General features: G+C 33.0%; 1 protein-coding gene across 5 annotated transcripts in view; it reads right to left on the minus strand.

Annotated features, from left to right (window-relative positions):
* Positions 1-24038, minus strand: part of LOC150102005 (WD repeat and SOCS box-containing protein 1-like) — a 269640-nt gene that overhangs the window by 86737 nt on the left and 158865 nt on the right. For all 5 annotated transcript variants that reach the window (XR_016549016.1, XR_016549015.1, XM_090400168.1 and 2 more), the window contains one exon: positions 22144-22254. Coding sequence is in view for 3 of the 5 variants with exons in the window: in XM_090400168.1 (XP_090256294.1) it covers positions 22144-22254 (111 nt within the window). In the remaining 2 variants the exon portion in view is untranslated. The remainder of the gene's footprint in view (positions 1-22143; positions 22255-24038) is intronic.

Consider the following 24038-nt stretch of genomic DNA (forward strand, 5'->3'; position numbering starts at 1 on the left):
AGCAGGAGGTGGTGGAGAGGATTCAGAGGCAAGCGACCAAGATGGTGGCAAGTCTATGGAATGCACATTATGAGGATAGGTTGAAGATTTGCAGATTACAGAAATTTTTTGACAGGTGGAAGAGGGGTGATATGATAAGAGACATACAAATCACTGAAGGGTTTTTACAAGATTAATACAGAGGAAATATTGTCTAACAGGTGTCTGGTGATGGTGGGAGAACTAGGGGACATCTTGGAAACTAAGCAAGAGTGTCGTTAGCAGAGGTGTGAGGACTACTTTTTTGCTTTTGGAGTGGTAAATAAGTGGACTAGTTTGCCAGAGTCTGTTATGGGTGCCTTGACTGTGAATGAGTTCAAAGTGAAGTATGATAGATATTGCACAAATGTTGGATAGTGGCCCTTGACATTATACCAAGTTTGGTATAAAGTCAAGGGGCTCCCTTGATGAGTCTAAGGACTCCATAGAGTTGCCCATATAATAATAATAATACTGTGTACTACGTTGATGGTACTGGACTGCAGGAAATTGATAACGCCAGGGATTTTAGATTAATGGTGGATAGATGGTTGAAGTTCAGATAGTGTATTGCAAAAGTTGGTAAAATAGCTCAAAGGATTACTTGGATGTTGAAGAATCTGTTGAATGCTTTCTATGAGGATAGACTGAAGTTGATAGGTTGAAAAGGTAACAGAAAATTATAAGTTTCTAAAGGAGTTCTATAAGATGTCAATCTTATAAATCTTATAGAACTCCTTTAGTGTAGTTAGTAAGGGTGTGCAGACTATTTTTATTTTATTTTATTTTTTTTGCTTGGAGAGTAGTGAATGAGTGGAATGGATTGCCAGAAGTAGTTCTGAGTACCCCCCTGATAGTGAAGGAATTTGAGGACAGGTGTAAAAGGTATTGTGCATATAAAGGTGAGTGTGGGTCTCCTGCAATGAATCTTCTGACTCCATGGAGATGCCCATATTACAGGGTGTTCGGGATAAATTTGACATATTTATAATTAATTATATTTTTCCGTAAGTCACACGTATTAACACACACTTCTCTTCATTTAAAAGTTTGTACCCTTCTTCATTCATATACAAGATGTCAGAAAGGATGGATAGCTGGAACCCACCTGAATCATGGAAGAGAATAACTTGTATCATGATGATTCGTGCCCGCCATCAAAATAAGGATATTACGACTGCTGCCCAATGCTCCCTGAATACAGTAAAAACAATCAGGCATGAACTAGAGACTTGCAATGGTGACTACGAGGATGTAGCAAGAAGAAAGATCCCTAGCAGATGATCTGATTGCGTTCGTACAGCAGAATTCCTCGCAAATCTGCAGGAACAGGTGTTGAAGAACCCTGGCATTGGAATTCGGGCTTTGTTCGTGGAGTTGCTAACTGTAGTCAAGCCCTGGATAACAAGGGTAGCCAATGGTAGGCCGTATGTATGGCAGCAGGATTCGGCCCCTTGCCACACCTCTGGGAAAAGTCAAAAATGGTTGTCTGAAAATTTCTACGACTTCACCAGTCCAAATGTTTGGCCTCCAAACTCCCCAGACCTTAACCCCATGGATTATTTTGTATGGGGCGCAGTTGAAAAAGACACCAATCGCACTTCCAGTAATACAAAAGCCCAGTTAATGGATAAAATTAAAACAGTTTTTGCGGCCCTTCCCAGGGAGACTGTAGCATCAGCTTGTTCGAGGTTCCGAAGCAGAATTGAAGCTGTGATCGATGCTAATGGTGGTTATTTTGAGTAAATCTTGTTGATAGTATTGTAATTAACTCTGCCTGTAATGTTTTTTTGTCAATTCATTAAATTTAATAGATACAAAGAAGATTTTCTTTTTCCTTACGAAACTGTCAAATTTATCCCGAACACCCTGTATAATAATGACTGGATATAACTCCACCTTAAATAACCATAGATGGATTCTCTGAAATGGTGAATCAAACCCTCCTGGGTGAATCAATCAACATTTTCTGCATCCTTTATCCAGTGACTGTAGGTTTATTTCTTGCTTTCTCAAATTGTTTTGCACCCCTGCCTCCCAATATTTATAATTTTGAGGCTACAAATTCACCTCTGAAAGCTGCTAAACTTTTTTTCTTTTTAAAACTTTTGTATACATTATTCTTTTTGATATTTTTATCCTACTCAACTAAATGATGATTAGTTCCTATCAAATTTCCTGTATACTCTCATATTCTGAACATATCACTGTCAACAATATGACTTTTAATTTTTTGTCTTGTCTCCAAGAATTTAATAACTAGTCAATGTGCTGAATAGAAATCCAGCAAGTATTTACCATTGGTACTAGTTTTGCTTTTTTTTTTTTTTCTACAAATGTTCCTAAAACATTCCCGTTATGAGTGGTATTTATTTCCCAACTGTTTATATTTCTAGCTATTTATGTCAAGTGTCCTCTCTAATACCTGAAAATATTCATATGCTTCTTCCTTAATACAACCTTCTGTGAGACCATAAACATAAATAAGTCTCAATGTGCAATACCCCATTTTTGAAATTTGTCCACAACACTAGTTGAAATTGGCTGCCATTCAAGAAGAAGTTTCTCTTCATGTTTAGTCTAGTATAGATGTTTGGATGTTTGCTATTGATGTTACGGTTTTGTAATTTAATTAGCTAAATAAATTTAGTCAATTGATTTTTTAACGACACTTGTGACAAAATGATTAGAAATATATACATGTTTACACAAGAATAATGTTTAATTTGCCAAATATTTTGGACTGAATATTACAGACCATCTTCAGTGGCTACATAGGAATAGTTTTAAAAAATAAGGTGGAATACGAACAATTGATTATCACACATAGCAATATGAAATATGACATCATGCGGCTCGTTCTATGTATTAGAAGAGTAAACATTTTTAAAGTCATAATTAAAGATATTAATTCAGAAATTCATATAATAATCTTAAATAACATTAAACTTTCCCAAATTTTTGATATAGATATACAGTCATTACGATTCAAGTTAGGACGTTGAAGTAAGGCCTCCCTCCACACTTTCTTTAAATAAACATTCAAATTTGTAGTGACATCTGTGTAGGAGGAGAGTCTTAGACCGAAGGATGTTGTGGCTTGTTTCTAATCCATGCTGAGCTAATCCAAATTTCTCGGGTTTGTTGTAATTGTAATCTTTCCTAATTTGGACAAACTGGATGTTCCATAGAAAAAAGAATTCAAGAGCATTTAGTCATCAATTCAACACAACAAACCCGAGAAATCTGGATTAGCTCAGCATGGATTAGAAACAAGCCACAACATCCTTTGGTCCAAGACTCTGCTCCTACACAGATGTCGCTACAAATTTGAACGTTTATTTAAAGAAAGTGTGGAGGCCTTACTTCAACGTCCTAACTTGAATCGTAATGACCGTATATCTATATCAAAAATTTGGAAAAGTTTAATCAGGATAACACGTTAATTTTTTTTTTTTTTGTAAATTTCCTATATTAGTCTAATGTTATTTAAGATTATTATATGAATTTCTGAATTAATATCTTTAATTATGACTTTAAAAATGTTTACTCTTTTAATACTTAGTGATATGACATCACGCGGCTCGTTCTATGTGTGAATGATCAATTGTTCGTATTCCACCTTGTTTTTTAAAACTATTCCTATGTAGCCACTGAAGATGGTCTGTAATATTCAGACCGAAATATTTGGCAAATTAAACATTATTCTTGTCTAAATGTGTATATATTTCTAATTTAGTTAATTATTATCTTTAAATGTCTGTTTTATTCAAAGAAACTTCACCATGACTTCATGTTTAGTGTTTTACACAAACGCAGGTTTCAATATAATTGTCAGTCATTCATTATGGGAAAATAATGGTAGTTGAGAAGTGAGAAATTCTGCATTAACTTACTATGTGGCAACAATAATAGTTCAATAGCTGTCAATGCTCACTTATTTTTATTTTTTAATTACCAATAATGCCAAAGACAATCTTTCACAGAGCAAAACAAATATAATCATGTTAAAAACATGATTATATTCAATTAAAAATTGTTTTAAACAGTCAAAATAAACACTAATGATGAATTGATTATTACATTGCTGCATTAAATCAAAATATTAAAAGGTGGAAAATTGCAGTTTACAGTTGTAACTGTAGTCAGTTACAACATAAGTCACTTGCTTTAACTACTGCAAAAAAGAAACCTAATTCTGATTCACTATCCTTTTTGAACATTGATAATTATCACCAAACAGAATGTTGATTCTGTGGGGGTTCTAATACAATCAAGAGAAATAATAAAAGTTGTCAAATTTAGACACTTGATGTCTGTGAAACAACTATATTTGCTTATGGAAGAAAAGCTGGGCATAGTTTTAAAAAAGGAAAATGAGGAGTGGCTTGTTTTAGTAGTGAATTATGCAAATGACTATAATATTATGCATCTGTATTTTGCATGTTCAAATGGTGTTACTCTTTCTTTCTCTTCTGTATCACATAAAACTAATCTTCAATGAAAAAATCCTACCAATTCATTCAAGATTGACTAAATGAGCAGTGAGTAAAAAACTAGGACAAAATTTCTTCAATCATCAAGGATTCAAAGCTCAGATACTTCTGCTTGGCAAAAGTAATTCTTGTGTCAAGCACAATTATAGCATTGCTTGACTAGATCATAGACTTCTATGTAATGAAAACTATTGACAGAATTCGTGATGTTTATTCAGCCTTGAGGAAGACCAAATAAATTACAAAAACTGTTCAACAGCAACAACTTAACATTAACATAGGATAAAATGTCACCACTATAACAGCTACTGAAGATAAAATATGATTTCCACAGACAATATAAAGATCAGATTGTCTGTAGAAATTTTATGACAGTAATGAGAAACAAATTTACAATTTGCATTTCCTATCACTTTTCTTTCCCCTGCTATCGCACCTACTGCTCAAAAGTGTTTTAAATGTTACAGACAATTTTGCAAGTTCCTACTGCATGTAATTCTAAATTTAAGGAGAATGGGTAGCAATCTTTTGACTACCACTTAAAGAACTGGAATCAGGTCTAGGATCTTAATAAATATGTATAAAAGGCAAATTTAGAAGATTTACTCATTTGATATGTTCATTTGTTTAAAGAAATGACTTGCTGAATTCAGAAAGAAGGGAAAAAACTGGCAATTAGTGCCAGTATATATGCATATAATCTAAATATAAAACAAGAAAATAAAAATGAGAAAAAAACATGCATGCATAAGTCATAAAACTTAACTAAAACCATCTTTCTCTTCTGTAATAAGATTTTGAAATAATGCATAGGTGCAAAATTTAAATTATGACCATCAAGACTAAGAAGTTATAAATCAAATTTATAATTTTTGAAAAAATTTGAATGTGTTCCATATATACAATTACACATAAAAATGTATATACTGACAGCATAATATAAAATAACTTTTGCTACAGTACTACTATAATTGTGATATGGAAACAAAACATGCAAAATTCAAAGCTAAGGAAAATAACAAGAAAGGAAGACATGCAAGCAGAATGATTTCTCATGAAATTACACTGGCAGCTATCTAAAAGCTTTCATGACATTCTTTTATACTCGGGGTTCTACACTGTACAACATTTGAGATAAATCTTTCCATTATTTGAAAAAAAAAAAAAGTTAAATGTGATGCAAATAATTTGTATGTGCAAATTTTGAAATAGGCATAAAAACACTATTTATCCTACATATCTGCAATTTTTATATAATGAAATTATAATGAAACTTGTACATATCCAGGAATGTCAAGGTGAACTTAATCAAGAACCCTAAAGAATCAATTTGCTTAAATTCTGGATGGAAACCAAGTGATCTGGATAAGTTATTTTTAAAATATTTTACATCCAGAGATGCAAAAATATATACTGCAGTAATCCCAGATTTTCTAAAGAACAGTAAAATTCCTCAGTGAGCATAAGTTCTACAAAACATTTAATCAAGAACCCACTGTTCTTAGCATGTTATTCCATGAAAAATTTAATGAAGAATGTTTTAATATATAATACTAATTTATCTTTCATTATTTTTTTTAATGGATATTATAAATCCAAATTCCAGTTTGCTTATTAGAAAAATATGAGAAAGAATTCACTACTCATGAGTAAATGAACATATAATTCACAATTTATTAGATAATATACATAAAAACAAACTCTCTATGTAGTCAAAATATCCAAAATTCTGTGCATTTTGAACTTCTAATAAAAAAATTAACAAACATACGATATGAAAACAAAATTTTTATTACTAGTCAGCCACTCACAAGTATGTTAATATCAATGATCATGATACAAGCACCACATTTATATACTTTACTGTTACTTTTAATTAGGAACAAGTATAATTTTCTTTTTTTTTTAAAAAAAGTAACCAGTGCTTTACTGACTTAGCAGTTTCACAGAAATAAATCAAATCTGAATAAAATTATTTAAGAAATATCAATCTTGGAAATTTCATATAACAAAAAAAAAAAAAAATAAATAATAAATAAATAAATATATTCAAAATGAAACACTAAGATAGTATTACCTAAATTTTTTGATTAAGCATCGCAAATATTCACAAAAAGACATCTATAAATCAGATGGCAAACTTCATAATTTAAAAAAAAAAAAAAAAAATGAGGAAACTTTCCATCCAATTTTAATGAAAACTTTTAAATTAGCATAAAATCAAAATATGATAATGAAATGACAGTTAATAAAAATATTAACTTTTATTATTATTAAATGTATAATACTTTTTAATAGTAAATGACAACATTTACTATCAAAAAGTATTATACTGTTTTCAGTTAATATTCTAAATATCATACAGTTAACATAATCTTTAAAAATTTATAACTACAAGATAAAGGAACCAGATCACATATCTATTATATCAATAACAACAAAATGGAGTAATAGAATAGATATTTAACAAAAGAAATATTTGACAAAAAATGTTTGGCATTAGGTTTTTGTGTGTGTGTGTGCGTGTGCGCGTGTAAAATCTATGCTGGTATTTTTTAACCCACTGCAGCCTTGTTAATATTTTTTATTTTGCATCGTAATCTCACAGTAAAAGTATCACTGGTCAGCGATAAGGAATACAGATTCATTTAAAATTTACATGCATGCATGCAGACACATGCACATTTTACACGAATCTTACCCATGAAAGTTTGTAAACCAATGGTATATTAATACTGTGGTGAGTTAAGGATTAGAAAATCTGAAAACCAAGAGCTTGAAAAAGTTCTGATCGTTGAACTTTTTCATGCCAATTATAAATGTTCCAATTTTGTTTCAGACAATTCAAACAAGTGGCACCATGATCTCACAACAGGCAATGAAAACATCTACCACCTAACAATGTTCACAAACATCATAATGGAATCAGAACCCACAGTATGTTGATCAGAGAGCAGAGATGCTATCCACTTGCCCAACTGTACTAGTATGAAAATAATCAGAAGTCATCCTAAATGAAATTAAAACATTTAAAAAATAATAAAATTCTTTTATGGCCTCAGTTGATACAACAACGACTGTGGCAATAAATATAATTTATTGCCACGTCTATCTGGATTACTGTGCTCAGATCTAGTCATCTGGGTTTCTTGGGGATCAGAAAGTAGTGGAGAGGACCACTTCCATAGACCACTCACCAGGATGGTGAGTGGTCTGTGGAATGCTCCTTATGAGGATAGATTGAGGGCTTGTGGATTGCAAAAGTTGGTTGAGAAGCAAAAAAGAGGGAATATAATAGAAACCTTTAAGTTACTTAAAGGATTTTATAAGATTGATTGAGGACATGAGGACTAGATTTTTCACTTGGAGAATGGTGAATGAATGAATAGAATGGGTTGCCTGAGTCGATTGTGAATGCTTTGTCTGTTAATGGTTTCAAGGAGAGGTATGACAGATGTGTTTATAGTTTGGGCCTCCCAAGATGAGTCTTAGGACTCCATGGAGGTGCCCATGCAATAATAATAATAATAATGATGATGATGATAACAACAACAGGTGTTTGATGTCAAGATGGCAGAGAAAAGACCCAAAAGAAAGTCGAGATGTAGGTGATTGATGCAGTTAGAAAGCAGACTTAGATATAAGATCTAATAATATAATGCCATTCTAGTTGGCCAAGTGGTCAGTGTATCTACTCTCCAGCCAAAAGGCTGTGGGTTCGAATCCTGCCATGGATATGAATGTTTGTGGTAGTCTGTGAAAATACTAGTGATGGGGGGGTAGATGGTGTTGGTGTAGATGATGCAGTTTGCTGTAGTTGGTGGACTGAGTGGCAGAGATGGAGAGTTGTTGAGTGGGTGCTCTCCCTCGATGAGTCCAAAGACTCATTGAGGGAAGTGTTATGATATAATAATGAGTGGTGACAAGTGATAAAATAATCTGAAGGAAAATTGTTGACAAGGCATCTGTTCGTGTTCTTCTTTCAAGACCTAGGCTGAAAGCTTGTTTCAGCATCTTAATGACTATACTTTCATCTCTTCCTGGGTCTTCATTCATCTCTTTTCCCTTTAAGGTTTCTATTTTATTACTTCCTTTGGCAGTCTTCCTTCTTCTATTTGTTGTAAATGATCCCTCCAATTCTTTTGATGGCCTTTTATTTTATCATTCATTGCCTGTATGTGCAATTCCTTCCTTATTTCATCATGTAGTATCCCAAAATCCCTTGAGGGAACATATCAGGAAACTGATGATGAACTGGCTCAAAAAGTTCCATGTTTGGAACTTTCTCAAGAGCATTTCCAGATTTTCCAACCTTTCATGCATAGAATTTTCATATTTAACACACACACACACACACACACACACACACACACACACACACACACACACACACACACACACACACCACAGTGTTTCTCGGCCTTTTCTTGAATCTGTTTTAATACACTTAGATTAAGGACCAAAACTATGAAAATAGGCACGAATATAGAAAACTTCAGCTATATTCTCACAGATAACCTATAAAATAAGCAAAATATTTCATCTATTTAGGCACACAGTTTATAGTGAAGATGGGGAAATTAAATATGGAAATAAAGCTGGGATGGTAGGGAGCCATTGAATAAACTGATATGGAATAAGAGACAACTTAGCTAAAACACCAAAATAGCATTGTACAAGAAAGTGTTCACACCAGTTTTAACTTTTGTATCTAAGAGATGGGTTAGAAATAAAGCCCTAGATCAAAGACTTGAAACTACAGATATGAGAAAAAACTAGGGGCTTGCACAGATGGTACCAATGGCAGAATCATATTAAAAATGAAGATATTATGAAAGAACATATTGTTTGCATTCAAGAATGTGTGAGCAGGGCTAATCTAAGGTGGTATGGTCACTCAAACAGAATGGAAGAGTGACAACAGAATGCTAACAGAATGTTAGCAAAATAGATGTTTGTTGCTAAGGTAGTAAGAAAAAGACACAGGAAAACCAAAATCTAAGTAAACTGAATCAGTCAGAAGTGTGCCTTAGAAGACAGAAATGCTAGATATGACAATACTGGAGTGCTGACAAGTAAGAGACTAATTAAGAAGAAAATTAGTCACATACTTGAGACTCTTAGTCTCAAGTAAGAGATTAGTAATAATGTAAACTTAATCATGCAGTAGCCTGTACATCTCTTGAGAAAACATATCAGGAAATTGATAATGACATCAAAAAGCATATGTATATACATGGGTATACCAAATCTGTTAAGAGCATAATAATTGGGAGAGAGATTATAGATAGAATTTGAAGTTCACATACTGCAAAGGTTGTGAAGACATCTCAAAGAATTGCTTCAATACTGAGGAGGACACTGAACACGAGAGATAAAAGTGTAGTGGTTCAATTTTATAAAACTTTGATCAGACAACATCTGGATTTCTGTGCTCAGATCTGATCACCAAGTTCTGAAGGGGTGAAGTAACCTTGGAGAAGGTGCTGAGATGGATAACAAAAATGATATCAGGATTGCAATGTTGATTGAGGATAGATTGAGGGCATGTAGACTGCAGAGTTTGGTGGATAGAAAACAAAGGGAGGGTAGGATGATATGATTGAGACGTTTAAGCTGTCGAAGGGTTATTATTGAATTAGCAGTGAGGAAATTTTTCATATGGTAGAATAAGAAGAAGAAACTAGAACAAATGTCCATCCTTACAAGTTACAAAAGGAAGTAGTGAGTAGTAATAAAGAATGAGAAGTTTTTTGCATGGAGAGGAAAATTCCATGCTCCTACTGTGTGGTAGGAGCATGGAATGCATTGCATGAGAGTGGTGAAAGTGAAAACATTGGATTAGTTTAAGAAGTGGTACATTAGCCTTTGTACTGACCTCCCATAATGAGTCTTGTGACCTCATCAAGAAAATAATAATGATGATGACATTTCTAAATCTGGCATGTTGTTATTTTATTTTAATATCCATTTAAAGAATAAAAAATTATGCTTCCTGTACAAAAGCCATACCTCAATTTAGGATTCAAGTGATGCTTGGGTGGTGTTAATAACTGTGTTGTAGCATTGATTGTAACCAAATTCAGAAGGAAAATGAACAGTGAAATTGGGTAGCTAATTTAAGCAACCATAACTGTTCCATTTAAGAATACAGCACTATCACTATGCCTTTTGTTATTGACCTTCAATTTGCTATTGAACTTCACTCTGAGCTGCTTTGAACCTTGTATAATGGATGGTATTTGTACATGCTGATAAACCACATTAACTGGGATTGATTAACAGACACACAAAGGTTCATTGATGAAAAAAAGAATTTAACACAAGAGCAAACATCATTAACCACTGGATGTAATTCCCAGGAGATAAAGATGCATATGGAGTTGTAAAGAGGGAGGAAGAAAGGATGACACAGAAATTTAGACTGAGGGTAGTTTTGCATTAAAAACTATACTATTTACATACAAAATAAAGGAAACGTATTAATTGTGACCTGTGCATCAAACACAAAATTAAGTTCTAGAATTCATCATATAAACACTAAAAAAATTACTGTGATTGCAAGTCAAATATGTAGCTAGTCTAGCAATCTCCACATACTTTAAAAAAGTATTTCAATGGAAATCTTACTACTAACTGCTCTCAAAACTAAACAGTTAGTTCTCACTATAACAAGCTTATAGCTAGTCTAGCAATCTCCACATACTTTAAAAAAGTATTTCAATGGAAATCTTACTACTAACTGCTCTCAAAACTAAACAGTTAGTTCTCACTATAACAAGCTTATAGGGACCACAGAAATAGTTTGTTATAGTGGACAATGTTGTTATAAAAAAAATTACTATTGTACCTATGGAGCTTTAAGTCATGTTTTTTTGTCATAGTGGCCAAGTTTGTTATACTAATATTTGCTATAGTGAGAGCTGAGTAACTGGACAAAGGAGCCTTACTATTATTTTTTCCGAATTCAAACAATATTCAACCAATTAGAATCAAAAATTAGCAGCAATCCTAAATAAATAATTATCATAATTATTTCACTTCCTTTCATTTTAACAAACTTATGGAGACTATTACCATGTTAAGAATAATTATTTAAACTTCCTGACATTTCAACCTTCCTATTATAGTCAACTAGTGTGTACACACACACACACACATATATATACACAGACGAGCTACATTACAATTCAAACAGTATACCAAAGTAACATTAACCTCTAGTGAGGGAAAGAAAAAAAAAAAAAAACTACATCAAAGTTATATCCTATTTTTACATGGCTAAAGAAGAAATTCATATCTTTTAATAGAGCAATAGTGGTGGTAGCTTAAGCGGTAATTTAACATAAGTGTTTGTTATATTAAGGCTAAGAATCCAAAATACTACAGTTCTAATTATAATTTATAATGACCTCTATGAACAAAAGGTTATATAGGTAGAATATGTGTCATCCATTTTCTTGGGATTTTTAAACCATTATTATTGTTACTATTAGGGTGGTTAATAATAATTTCACAGGGCTACTGAAATTTGCACTAATACCAAGTTTTGGTGTGATGTATTGAATAGGTTCCTTTTCAGTCAATTCTGTTTAGAGTAACAAAGGCATGGTCAGAAAGGCCAGATTTATTATAGTAATTAAATTTAATGTGTCATTTATGTTCCATTTTCTAGGTAGAAATTGTGTGTCCGGTTTCACCATATTAGCATTGAAAATAAGATATTCCAGGGCAGGCCAGGGAAGGAAATAAATCATTGAAGGAGTTGAATAACTTCTTTATTTTGCATGAGGTTTAAAAGTGGTAGAAGTTTAAAAAAGTAGTAGCAGTCTCATAATTTTGTCAAAATGATGCTGATAATCGTTTAACTTTAAAAGATAGGATAATTACTTCACTATGTCTCTGATTAATCTTGTTACTATTACATTATTCAAGTCTGAGAGGAATAAATTTCTTTTCTTATTCAACTTTATTCAGTGTTAATATGCACATTCTACATATTTATATCATTTTTATAATCCCCCCCCCCTTTTTCTAAATATATTTTCTTTATAGATATGAAATGTATGTGCAGAAGATTACTCAATTGGAATGAGTTTATTTAAATAAAGAATTTATTACTGATAGAATTTCCAGAAAAGAGAGGTGGGAGGGGGGCATTTAGATCATAAGAGTGAAGCAACACAAAAAAAATTATGAACCAACTACTGTTCTATGATAACTACAAAAAATATTTTTTTAAAAATCTAAAACTTTCATTAGGTTACAATGAATTAATTTTAATAAATATGCTTATAAATTTTGACAATAACAAAATATAACATGAAATAATTACTGAAACTAATGTTGCTTTATATCATCAGAATATTAAACGATAATAATATATATATATATATATATATAGTGGGAAGTCAATTGAATAAATTCATATGGAATAAGAGAGAAATTAGTCAGAACACTAGATTAGCTGTATACAAGACAGTGTTCAAACCAGTTTTAACTTATGGATCTGAGAGCTGGGTCAGAAGTAAAACACTTGACCAAAGACTAGAGACCGCAGATATGAGAGTCCTGAGAAAGATTATAGGCGTGAACAGATGGCATCAATGGCAATATCATATTAAAAATGAAGATATTAGGAAAGCACTTCATATTGTCAGCATCCAGGAATGCGTTAGCAGAGCTAATCTCAGGTGGTATGGTGACTTAAATAGAATGGGAGAGGAAAGATTAGCAAAACAAGTATTCTCTGCCAGGTTGGCAGGAAAACGACCCAGAGGAAGACCGAGATATAGGTGGATTGATAGGGTACAAAGTGCCTTAGACGATAGAAATATAACATCTGATAATGTTGGAGGCTTGACAAGTAACAGACTGATTTGGAGGAAAATTGTAGATAGGAAGTTAGTAATGATATAATTTTTTTTCATGTAGTACTATCATATCCTGTACATCCCTTGAGGGTACATGGCAGGAATTTGATGATGATATATATATATAATTATTAGTGGCATCCAACCATTTTGGACATGAGGACCAGATTTCCAGTAAAAAGTAACCAAGGACTAATATCATCCATATTCAAAACTAGACTGGGACAGATATCTTAACAAAAAGTATCATCCAAACACATACAGTTATAAAAAACAGTATCATGGGATTCATTAAAAAGTTACTTAAAAAGCAACTTACAGAACTACATATAGCAATGGGATGATCTGTGTTATATATCTGCAGCAATTTTGTTTTTAAAATTGAAATCAGTGGAAAAAAGTTTGCTCTCAAATATATGATAACAGTGCAAAAGAAATTACAACTATACCAAAAATAACCAAAGATTCAGTGACTGGCTGACATATGTTTTATACTCAAATTTAAGTGATGAACAATATAGTCAACTCTCACGATAGCAAACATCACTATAACAAACTCGCTCAATATAATCTGTATGTCACATGAACACACACAGGAAAACTGATCAAAGAATGCATACAATTAATAGACAAAAATATAGTGCATAGAAGATAGCATATATGTAGTGTTGTACATAGTGGGTTGTGAGACAGCTCTTCTGTGATGAATTCTTGGACTCCATGCAAGTGTCACATTAACTGAAAAGTCCCTTTCAAAGAGGCATAGATATAATGCTACACTAAAAGAAGTTCACTATAGCAATTATCCACCGTAACAAACTGTTTCTGTAGTCCTACAAGTTTGTTTTCTACAGAAAGTTGGCTCTATATAAAATATCGAACTTGAATACAAGACATACAATAAAAGACATTTCAATATATTTTGTTAGAGTGATGGTTATTCAATTTATTGATTCATAAAGTGACTGATATCTGCCCACATATCTTTGACAGTGACTTATCCATTCTGGCTACACTGAGTGAAGTTGGAAGTCTCACAAGGCTAGCTTACCACCAATAATTAAAGTGGTATGATGCACATGGCATACTTTGCAAAATGCAGAACACTTTAGCCACAGTTAACCATGTGCGCGTGTGTGAATATGTAAAGCGGGAAGGGATAATTTGTATTTTTCTCCCACAAACATACTAGTAGGCTGATAGCTATTGGATTTTATTGGATGTTTTGAACCAGTTTTTCACTAATGAGTCATACCTAGTAACATGTTGAATATCCTTGATACCATAGTATGAACTTTCTCTTTACTTTTCTAAATACAGTGGTTCCCAGCATGGAGTCACTAGACGTTTCTTAACAACTAAGAAGATACTATAAATGATATGTAGGAATATATATATATATAAAATAAAAAAAGTAATATACTTTTTATGCAAATATTTCTTATAAAAGCCAATATATATTAAAAAAACTGGAACTAGTCATTAAGTAATCAAGAATAGCTAGACACAAAAACCTCTACATTGTCAAAAATTCTCATATTCTCAAATTGATTATCCATATGTGGATAATTCTCATTATCCACGTTTGGATAATGAAATGGCAAAAAATATAATGCAATTATTTAACTGATTAGTTTTGTTCTCTTCCCCTCTATAACAACCCAGTGAAATTACAATATTTACTAAATTACAGACAACTCATCTGGGATAACATACCTTATCACTGACTCACAAAAAAAATTTTTGTGATGTTCCTTATACATAAGGAACATCACAAAAATATAATGAACAATTTTAGGGCGTCATAAACATGAGTGCAATAATAAAGCATGTAAACCACTGTTTCAACACAAAGTAAATCTGAAACTTATTTTAATATTAAATGATCATAGATTCTCTACAAGATTTATTTTTCCTTTCCAGAATGTAAATTTATTTTGAATTCAGACTGATATTTGCAAATTAAAAATACAGACTAAGATTTTACCTTAATGTCCCTCCATTAAACACTAAAATGAATTACCACAACACTATAAACTATGAAATTATAAGCTCAGAATGTACTTCATACAGTACTTAAAATCCCATGATCTTATGATGCAAGAAACAATTTTTTTTTTTATACATAAACAATAAGTTCTCAAGCATATATACAGAGCCTTTCAGTAAGCAAAAAGCATTAAGCAGGAAAGAAAATTCAATTTTAATAGCACAATGTGACAGAGTGCTAATATTATATAACCTCATTCATTTTTTGCTGCTTGGTTATCTTGGTAACTTTGCAATTTCTGATACCTGAACACCCACAGTGGGAAAGAAGGATTACAATTCACTCTTGATATAGAATTTTGGTGGGGAGGGGGGGGAATTCATTTATCAGGATGAAACTTATAAAACAAATATGTGCCATATAAGCTGTCATATTTTGAAAATATGGCCAATAATACACACACACACACACACACACACACACACACACACACACACACACACACACACACACATTGTAATGAAAACATTGCACTCACAGTGATAGGTTAGCATGAGGTATAGGTTACACATACTTGCATATGGCACAGCTGTTCAAGAGTAATTTCTAAACTATGGTTGTTCCTCCACACATGAAAATGTGGTACATGAAATATATGCTATTAGAATCACATCAATAATAAAAAATGAAACTTTTTAAAATTGAAGTTCGGATTTACAGGTTCACCCAGATTTCACCACTGAGCTTCTAACTAAATGCTTAAACTTAATTAAGGAATAAATAATCTTAAAATTAACAAAAGTAGCTCAAATTTTATCTGATCACTAAAATTAATGGAACACAGAAGACAACTTAAAAATAAATTAATACTTCTTCCCACCTTCATAACTTGAAATGGAACGATATACACTGAACCTGTTAGAACAGGATATGTTACTTCCATTTCAGAAAATTGTAACAATAAATTTGCAAATCGCTCAAATTTAAACCCATCACAGTTATGATAAAAAGACGAAAAAATTTCAAAAATAATAAAAATGTCTATGATGTGAAAGGCACCCTCTCAGATGTGGTGCCATTATTGTTATGGTGTTTGGTAAATCTAGTCCTTACTGACCACACTCCTACTCAATTTCAAAGGCTGATCTCTCGTTCTGCTCACACCAGCCAGGTGGTGAACCATTTCCCATGCATCAATCCTATAAAATCCTTTAAGTAACTTGGATGTTTCCATCATATTATCTCTTTTTTGCCTATCAACAAACTTTTGCAACCTCCAAACCCTCAATCTACGGACACAGCATTCCACAGGCTTCTCACCATCTTTATCAATCACTTCTGGATCCTCTCCACCACTTCCTCATCCCCAAGAAACCCAGGTAATCAAACATAGCAAGTAATTCAGATACGGATGTATCCAAGAATATCGTTCCATCAATAAGGTACAGATAAGAACGTGTAATCTATTTCTCCCAAAATGCATAACTTCACATTTCTCCACATTAAATTGACGGCCATTATCTTTTGTCCATACTGACAGCCTATTTAAATCATCCTGTAAGCTCTCCACATCACCTTAATTAATGAGCACCCTACCCAATTTTGCATCATCAGCAAATGACTGAATTATTCCCTTCAATTTTAGAATAAGATTACACTGGGTTTTTTTTTATGGATCAATGAATTTAATGATAAATTATATAAACAAGTTTCACCAACTGAGCTGTTTGGCCTCTTCAGAGAATACAAATGGTAAAGACAACTCAAAATCACTAGTATATAGAACAAACGTATAAAATATAACAAAATTAAAAAGATGAGTAACATCATATGCATGCAGCGTGCGTTTCATTAGTTATTGTTGTATGTGCACGCTCTGTAGTTTGCAGCAGAATTAAATTCTGGCAAGCTTAGTGATCTTATTAAGGTTTTCCATATGTCGGGCAGGATCATTACTTGATTTCTGATTAGGCTGCTTTCAGAATGGGGAACCATTGTGGGTCTTTGAAATTGCGATATTGGAAATTTTCTTCTAGATAAAGCATGGAACTTTGGTCCCATTCAATGGTGTGGCTTGTGTTGAAGAAGTGGAGGGTTAATCCTGGAACTGTCTATTCTGTTGTTTTTAACATCCCCTACATGTTCCTTTTTTTTTATTTCAAGACTTCTTGATGTCTGACCTATGTAGTTTACACTACAAGAGCAAGGGATGTTGTATACTTCAGCATATTTGAAGAAGGCACTGCTGTCTTTTGGTGATCTTAATATGTTTCGGATCATCTTCATCGGTTTAAAAGTTACTCTAATTTCAAAAGGTTTGAAGAGTGTTGCAATCTTTTTTGACACTGTTCCTGCATAAGGGATGACAATTGAGGATTTATATTGAGTCTTGATAGATTGTTGTCGTGTGGGGTTCTTGCTATGAAGAATCTTTTTAATTATTCAAATTAAGTGGATATTGAATCCAACATTATTTCTTAGCCAAATAAAAAACTCGAAGATAGAAAATCTAAGAGTTTCATGCCGAATATAGAAAACTATAAAAGTTTGGAGAGTCCAAGCGTAAGCCAACGGGTGGTACATGCTAGGACAACTCGTAGTAAAGGTGGAGTAAGCTCCGATCACTGTCCTTTTTATTATTTTATTTAGTATATATAATATTTTCCTATATACTATATAATACTATATAATATATAGTATTATATAGTATTTTCCCATAATGTAAAACACAACTCCTAGGAGATGTATGCTGTTATACATTATAGGAGAAGGCATTACTGCAACCTTAGTATTTACATCTAGGTCTACCTAATCACTGATGAGATCTCAAAAAAGGTCAAAACCGGTCTGGGTAGTGACCTTCTCCCATAATGTATAACAGCATACATCTCCTAGGAGTTGTGTTTTGCATTATGAGAAAATATTAAGGACAGTGATCGGATCTTACTCCACCTTTACCATGAGTTGCCCCAGCATGTACCACCTGTTGGCTTACACTTAGACTTGCTGAACTTTTATAGTTTTCTATATTTGGCTAAGAAATAATGTTGGATTCAACATCCACTTAATTTGAATAAATTTACTTCGCCGAAGTGAAGCCTATTGGCTCTTTATCTCAGTATCTTTTTAATTAAATTTCTTGGATAGCCATTGTTTACCAGGGTCTGTGATATACGAGTTAATTCGTCCTGGAGGTCTTTTTCTTCTGTTACAATACTGGTGGCTCTATTTTTGAGCATGTGAAACTTAGCATCATACACATGCTCAAAAACAGAGCCACCAATATCATTGTCTAAACACCCCCGTCTCCTAAAGGATCATATTTGAAACTCTGATACCCACAAAGAATTCAAAGCACTTCATTACTAAATTGAAAAACATCTCTATTTTTGAAACAGATATTCTTATCAGCCTGGACATGGTATCTTTATTCACCAACATCCTGGTAGAAGAAGTTATCAATATTTTACACAATCTGTATCCTTGAGATACTGCTAACCTCTTCGGCCATTGCCTCAAATCAAACTTCTTTAAATGGAATGGCACTATCTATGAACAACTAACTGGCTTGGCTATGAGCAGTCCCCTATCTCCTCCAGGCACAGATCTATTCACGGAGAAACTAGAAAATGACATCCTTTCCCAATTAGACCCTAAGCCATTAATATGGTGGAAGTATGTTGATGACGTTTTTATAATTTGGAGAAACACTAAAACAGAACTTTTTAACTTTCTAACAAAGATAAATTCCTTCAATCAGAAAATCAAATTCACTTTTGGAACTTGAGAAGGATAGACAACTATCATTTTTAGATACCCTAATCAAAAAACAAGCAGATGAACATATCAGCCTTAAAGTCTAATGTAAAACAACCCATACTAGATGTTATCTTCACTTCTTGTCTACTCACCACATTTCTCAAAAACTTAGCATCAGACACATGCTCAAAAATAGAGCCACCAATATCATATCAGAAGAAAAAGACCTCTAGGACAAATTAACTCATATATCACACACCCTAGTAAACAACAGCTATCCAAGAAATTTAATTAAAAAGATTCTTCACAGCAAGAACCCCACACAACAACAATCTACCAAGACTCAATATAAATCCTCAATTACCATCCCTTATGCAGGAACAGTATCAAAAAAGATTGCAACACTCTTCAAACCTTTGAAAATTAGAGCAACTTTTAAACCGATCAAGATGATCCAAAACATATGAAGGTCACCAAAAGACAGCAGTGCCTTCTTCAAATACACTGAAGTATACAACATCCCTTGCTCTTGTGGTGTAAACTACATAGGTCAGACATCAAAAGTCTTGAAATAAGAAAAACGGAACACGTAGGGGATGTTAAAAACAACAGAAAAGACAGTTCCAGGATTAGCCCTCCACTTCTTCAACACAAGCCACACCACTGAATGGGACAAAAGTTCCATGCCTTATCTAGAAGAAAATTTCCAATATTGCAATTTCAAAGAAGCCACAGTGGTTCTCCATTCTGAAAGCAGCCTAAACAGAAATCAAGCAATGATCCTGCCCGACACATGGAAAACCTTAATAAGATCGCTAATCTTGCCAGAATTTAATTCCGCTGCAAAACTACACAGCATGCATGCACAACAATAACTAATGAAACACACGCTCCATGCATATGATGTTACGAATCTTTTTAATTTTGTTATATTTTATATGTTTGTTCTATGTACTAGCGACTTTGGGTTGTCTTTACCATTTGTATACCCCGAAGAAGCCAAACAGCCCAGTTGGTGAAACTTGTTGGAATAATTTATCATTGAATTCATTGATCAATAAAAAAAACCCTGTGTAATCTTATTCTAAAATTAAGTTAGTGGCCAAAAAAAATATACTAACATATTTCCCTTCAAATTATTTCCTATGCCATTTATGTATAAATTAAACAGTAGTGACACAGAGCCTTGCAGCACACCACACTCACCTGCTTTATCCTGGAATCTGCTCTTACATATATTACTTTTAGGTCTGTCCATCAGCCACCTTCATATCAATATAACCAGTTTAATCATATTCTTCTCCATATGTTCTAATTTGAATAACAGTTTTATGAATTATTTTGTCAAATGCCTTTGCAAAATTCAGCAGTATCATCATGTAGTCATTCCCTTTATCCAATTCATGTAGAACATGTATTCAAGGAAAATAATAACATAAAAAAGTGTGCATGCATATTAGTTGATCTACTAGTTAATATAATCAGGAGTAACATTTTAATTGTACTGGGACCAATAAGAATTGTTATAGTATCTCCTAATCATATCACTGATAGTTGATTGTTTTTGAATAACAGATAAGTAATTAGTGAACTGATAATAAGCTAATGAGGGATATATTAAAGATATTGTTAATTATTATCATTATGGATAGATTTTGTGTAGTTCAAGTGAACATAGAGAAAAACACCTATCCTAAGTTTAATCCAGTTATAAAGCTGATTCTATAGCAAGTTTCATGGCATAAATAGGTTTTTGAAATTTTAGCTAAGTTATTATACTTCTGGGAACATGCCAGTGATTATAAACACTATATTATAAACATTATAAATGTTTCTTTAATGATCACTGATTTTGTCAATTAGCATACAACCAATAAGAGGACAGGATACACGTGCGTCACTTTTACCAAGAGAAAGAGAGCGAGAATTTAGATATACTATGAAGTAACCTATTAATCACAATACATTAGCTTAAAAGAGATGCACAGCAGGTAACTAGCATATTTTGTACTGAATGATGGATTATGCAGAATTTGAACCATAGATAGTAGATATTAAAATGTAAAAAGTTATAATAGTAATAGTACCGTTTTATGAAAAACATAAAAAAAAGAAAAAGCCTAACTTTTTTATACTGATTCTAAAATGATGGCACAACAAGATGAAATGTCATGCTGGCTGGAGCATCACCCTAATGAAAAGGTTAATGCTGTCTTTATTAGAGAACTAAGACAAACAGTGAAAATGCAGCTACAGGAATAAACTAATACATAACATGACATTTTCATGCAGTACAATGAAGGTGCACATTTCATTTCCACTCATGCATTCACTTAATGAAAGACACTGAATATAGTCATAATACATATTAAAATTTTGCTGCATTAGTATTCTCTAAAACCCTTGAGAGAGAGATTAAACTTTTTTTTAAAAAAATTTTGTTTCGTATAGCAAATCTGCACTGGGTGAAACATTATTTAATCCTAAAGTAATTATATGCTAATGTTCTTCCTTGCTTTTACTATGAACTATTTATTATTCATTATTAAGATATATGGATGAAAAATTTGAGAAATCCTATCAAACTCCTAATGATCAGAGGCAGTTTAAATTTCTAAAAACAGAGGAAAAGCTAAATGCATGTGTGCTGTAATGTTGAAATTCACATTTTCATTTCAGTATTCATAATTTTATAACTCAATTTATAAACAAGGCTTTTCATTGAAAAATTAGTACTTTAAAAAGGCTTCCCTACCAAAAAAAAACTAATTTATAGATGTCTTTCTTTTGTTTATAAACATAAAAAAGTAAAATGGCTTTTTTTCCAACTTAAACATTCAAATTTAATATAATTTAAATAAAATTAAAAGTAATACATAAAAAAAACAAGCCCATGTTCTGAGCTGCAGGCTGCACAATAAATTAATATTATAAATTCCTACCTTTGTTGCCAATACTGCTCGGTCACGCATCATTGTAAAAACAATATTTAGATCGCTTCACTTACCCTACTGCTAGAACACGCCCTGAGGGAGCATAAGTACAACAAAGAGCATCTTCAACTGCACCAACGGCTTCAGGATTTTCATCTGATACTATATCCCAAAACCGCAGATACCTGAAAAACAATCATGGCACACTTTATTTTTTATCATCATAAATATCTTATGTTATACTTTATTGTTAAGTTTATTATGATATTCCTACCATTAAGATTTATGGCAATAATAAAATTTTCATGGTCTTCCTGAAAATTAGTTTTCAGGAAGACCCTGTACACCCTAGAGGGGGGGGGGGGGCTTGTCCTCCAGGAGAAGAAAGGCGGGAAATGCTATCATATGTGGTGGGATGTTCAAAATGTACTGAATAAGGACCCAATGACCAGCAAGGCCACAGAGGGTTATCAACTGGATAACAAGGGAACTAGCTTTCTCCAATGCTGTTCTAGCTGGGTATAGTTTCTTCTTCCACTTACTTTGAGTCAGACTCCTTTCTTTTAGCTGGTTTCTTGATTCATTCATCTCCTTCCAATCCTGATGTTATCAGAGTATTCAAGGGCTAGGGTCTTTCTTTTCTGGCTTAATTCCTGGATAGTGTAGGAATAACTCTAGCCTTGGTCAATGACATACCTTAGAGAAGGTAACTCTGAAATGAAACCCTGGTTCAACATAGCTGGGGGGGTTCCACAATAGGCCAGTTCTCTGCCTGGATAAAAGCAATACTGCTTTGAATCTCAGGAGAAGCAGGAAATACTAGTGGATCTTCTTGGCAACAACTTTGCAAGAAATGGACAATTCTTCATGGGACATGGAATATCATCATCAATTTCCTAATTATGTACCCTCAAGTGGTGTTCAGGTTACTATGACAGCACTACATGATTAAGTTTACATTATTAATTTCCTATCAACAATTTTCCTCCAAATTAGTATATTACTTGTGAGCAATCCAATACTGTCATATCTAACATTTTGTGCTTCTAAAGCACTTCTGACTGAATCAATCCACCTAGACCTTGGTTTTCCACCGGGTTTCTTTTTCTGCCATCTTGACATTGAACACCTGTTTTGCTAACCTTTCCTCATCGACTCTAAGTGGCCAATGCCTCAGATTAGCTCAGCTGACACATTCTTGAATGCTAACAATATCAAGTTCCTTCCTAATATCTTCATTTTTAATATGATTCTGCACATTGATACCATCGGTTCATTGTCCATTTTTTTTCAGAATCCTCATATCTTGTGGTCTCTAGTTTGATTAAGTGTTTTATTTCCAACCCCATTCTCAGACCCATAACTTAAAACTAGTTTGAACACTGTGTTGTATACTGCTAGTTTAGTGTTTTGGCTGATTTCTCTGATTTCTATATGAGATCTAAACAATTAAATGTAATGAGATGATTCAGGAAATTGAATCACCTCATTACATTTAAAAGTAGATGCTATGGTGCTAACAAAAACAAAAAGAAGAAAGGTAAGGGTTTTGAAATATTAGGGAAATATTATTAGTTTTATTATCTGAGACCTCCAGAGAGTTAAGGACTTATCAAGGGAGGCTAATATCACCCAAAGATAATGAGTCCATCTAGTGCACTCATTATCTTTAACGACAAACCATTCCATTCACTCACTTCTCTGTGAGAGAAAAATCTAACTCTTCCCCTTTCTGGACTGCAAACAAAAAATTTCTATGGATGGCCCAATGTTCTCTCTCTCTCTCTCTCTCTCCACCTTCCTTATAATGAACACCTATTCAAAAGTTTACAGACTTCTATCATATCAATCCTCATTCTCCTGTTAACCAGAGTCTGTAATCCCCATACTTGCTATCTGTCCTCATAATCTAAATTCCATAATCCTGCTATAATCTTTGTAAACCTTCTTTGCACCCTTTCCACAGCTT

Source organism: Typopeltis vanoorti, chromosome 11 (genome assembly GCF_054136105.1).
Source record: "Typopeltis vanoorti isolate ZY-2024b chromosome 11, IOZ_Tvanoo_1.0, whole genome shotgun sequence".
NCBI classification, from domain to species: domain Eukaryota; kingdom Metazoa; phylum Arthropoda; class Arachnida; order Uropygi; family Thelyphonidae; genus Typopeltis; species Typopeltis vanoorti.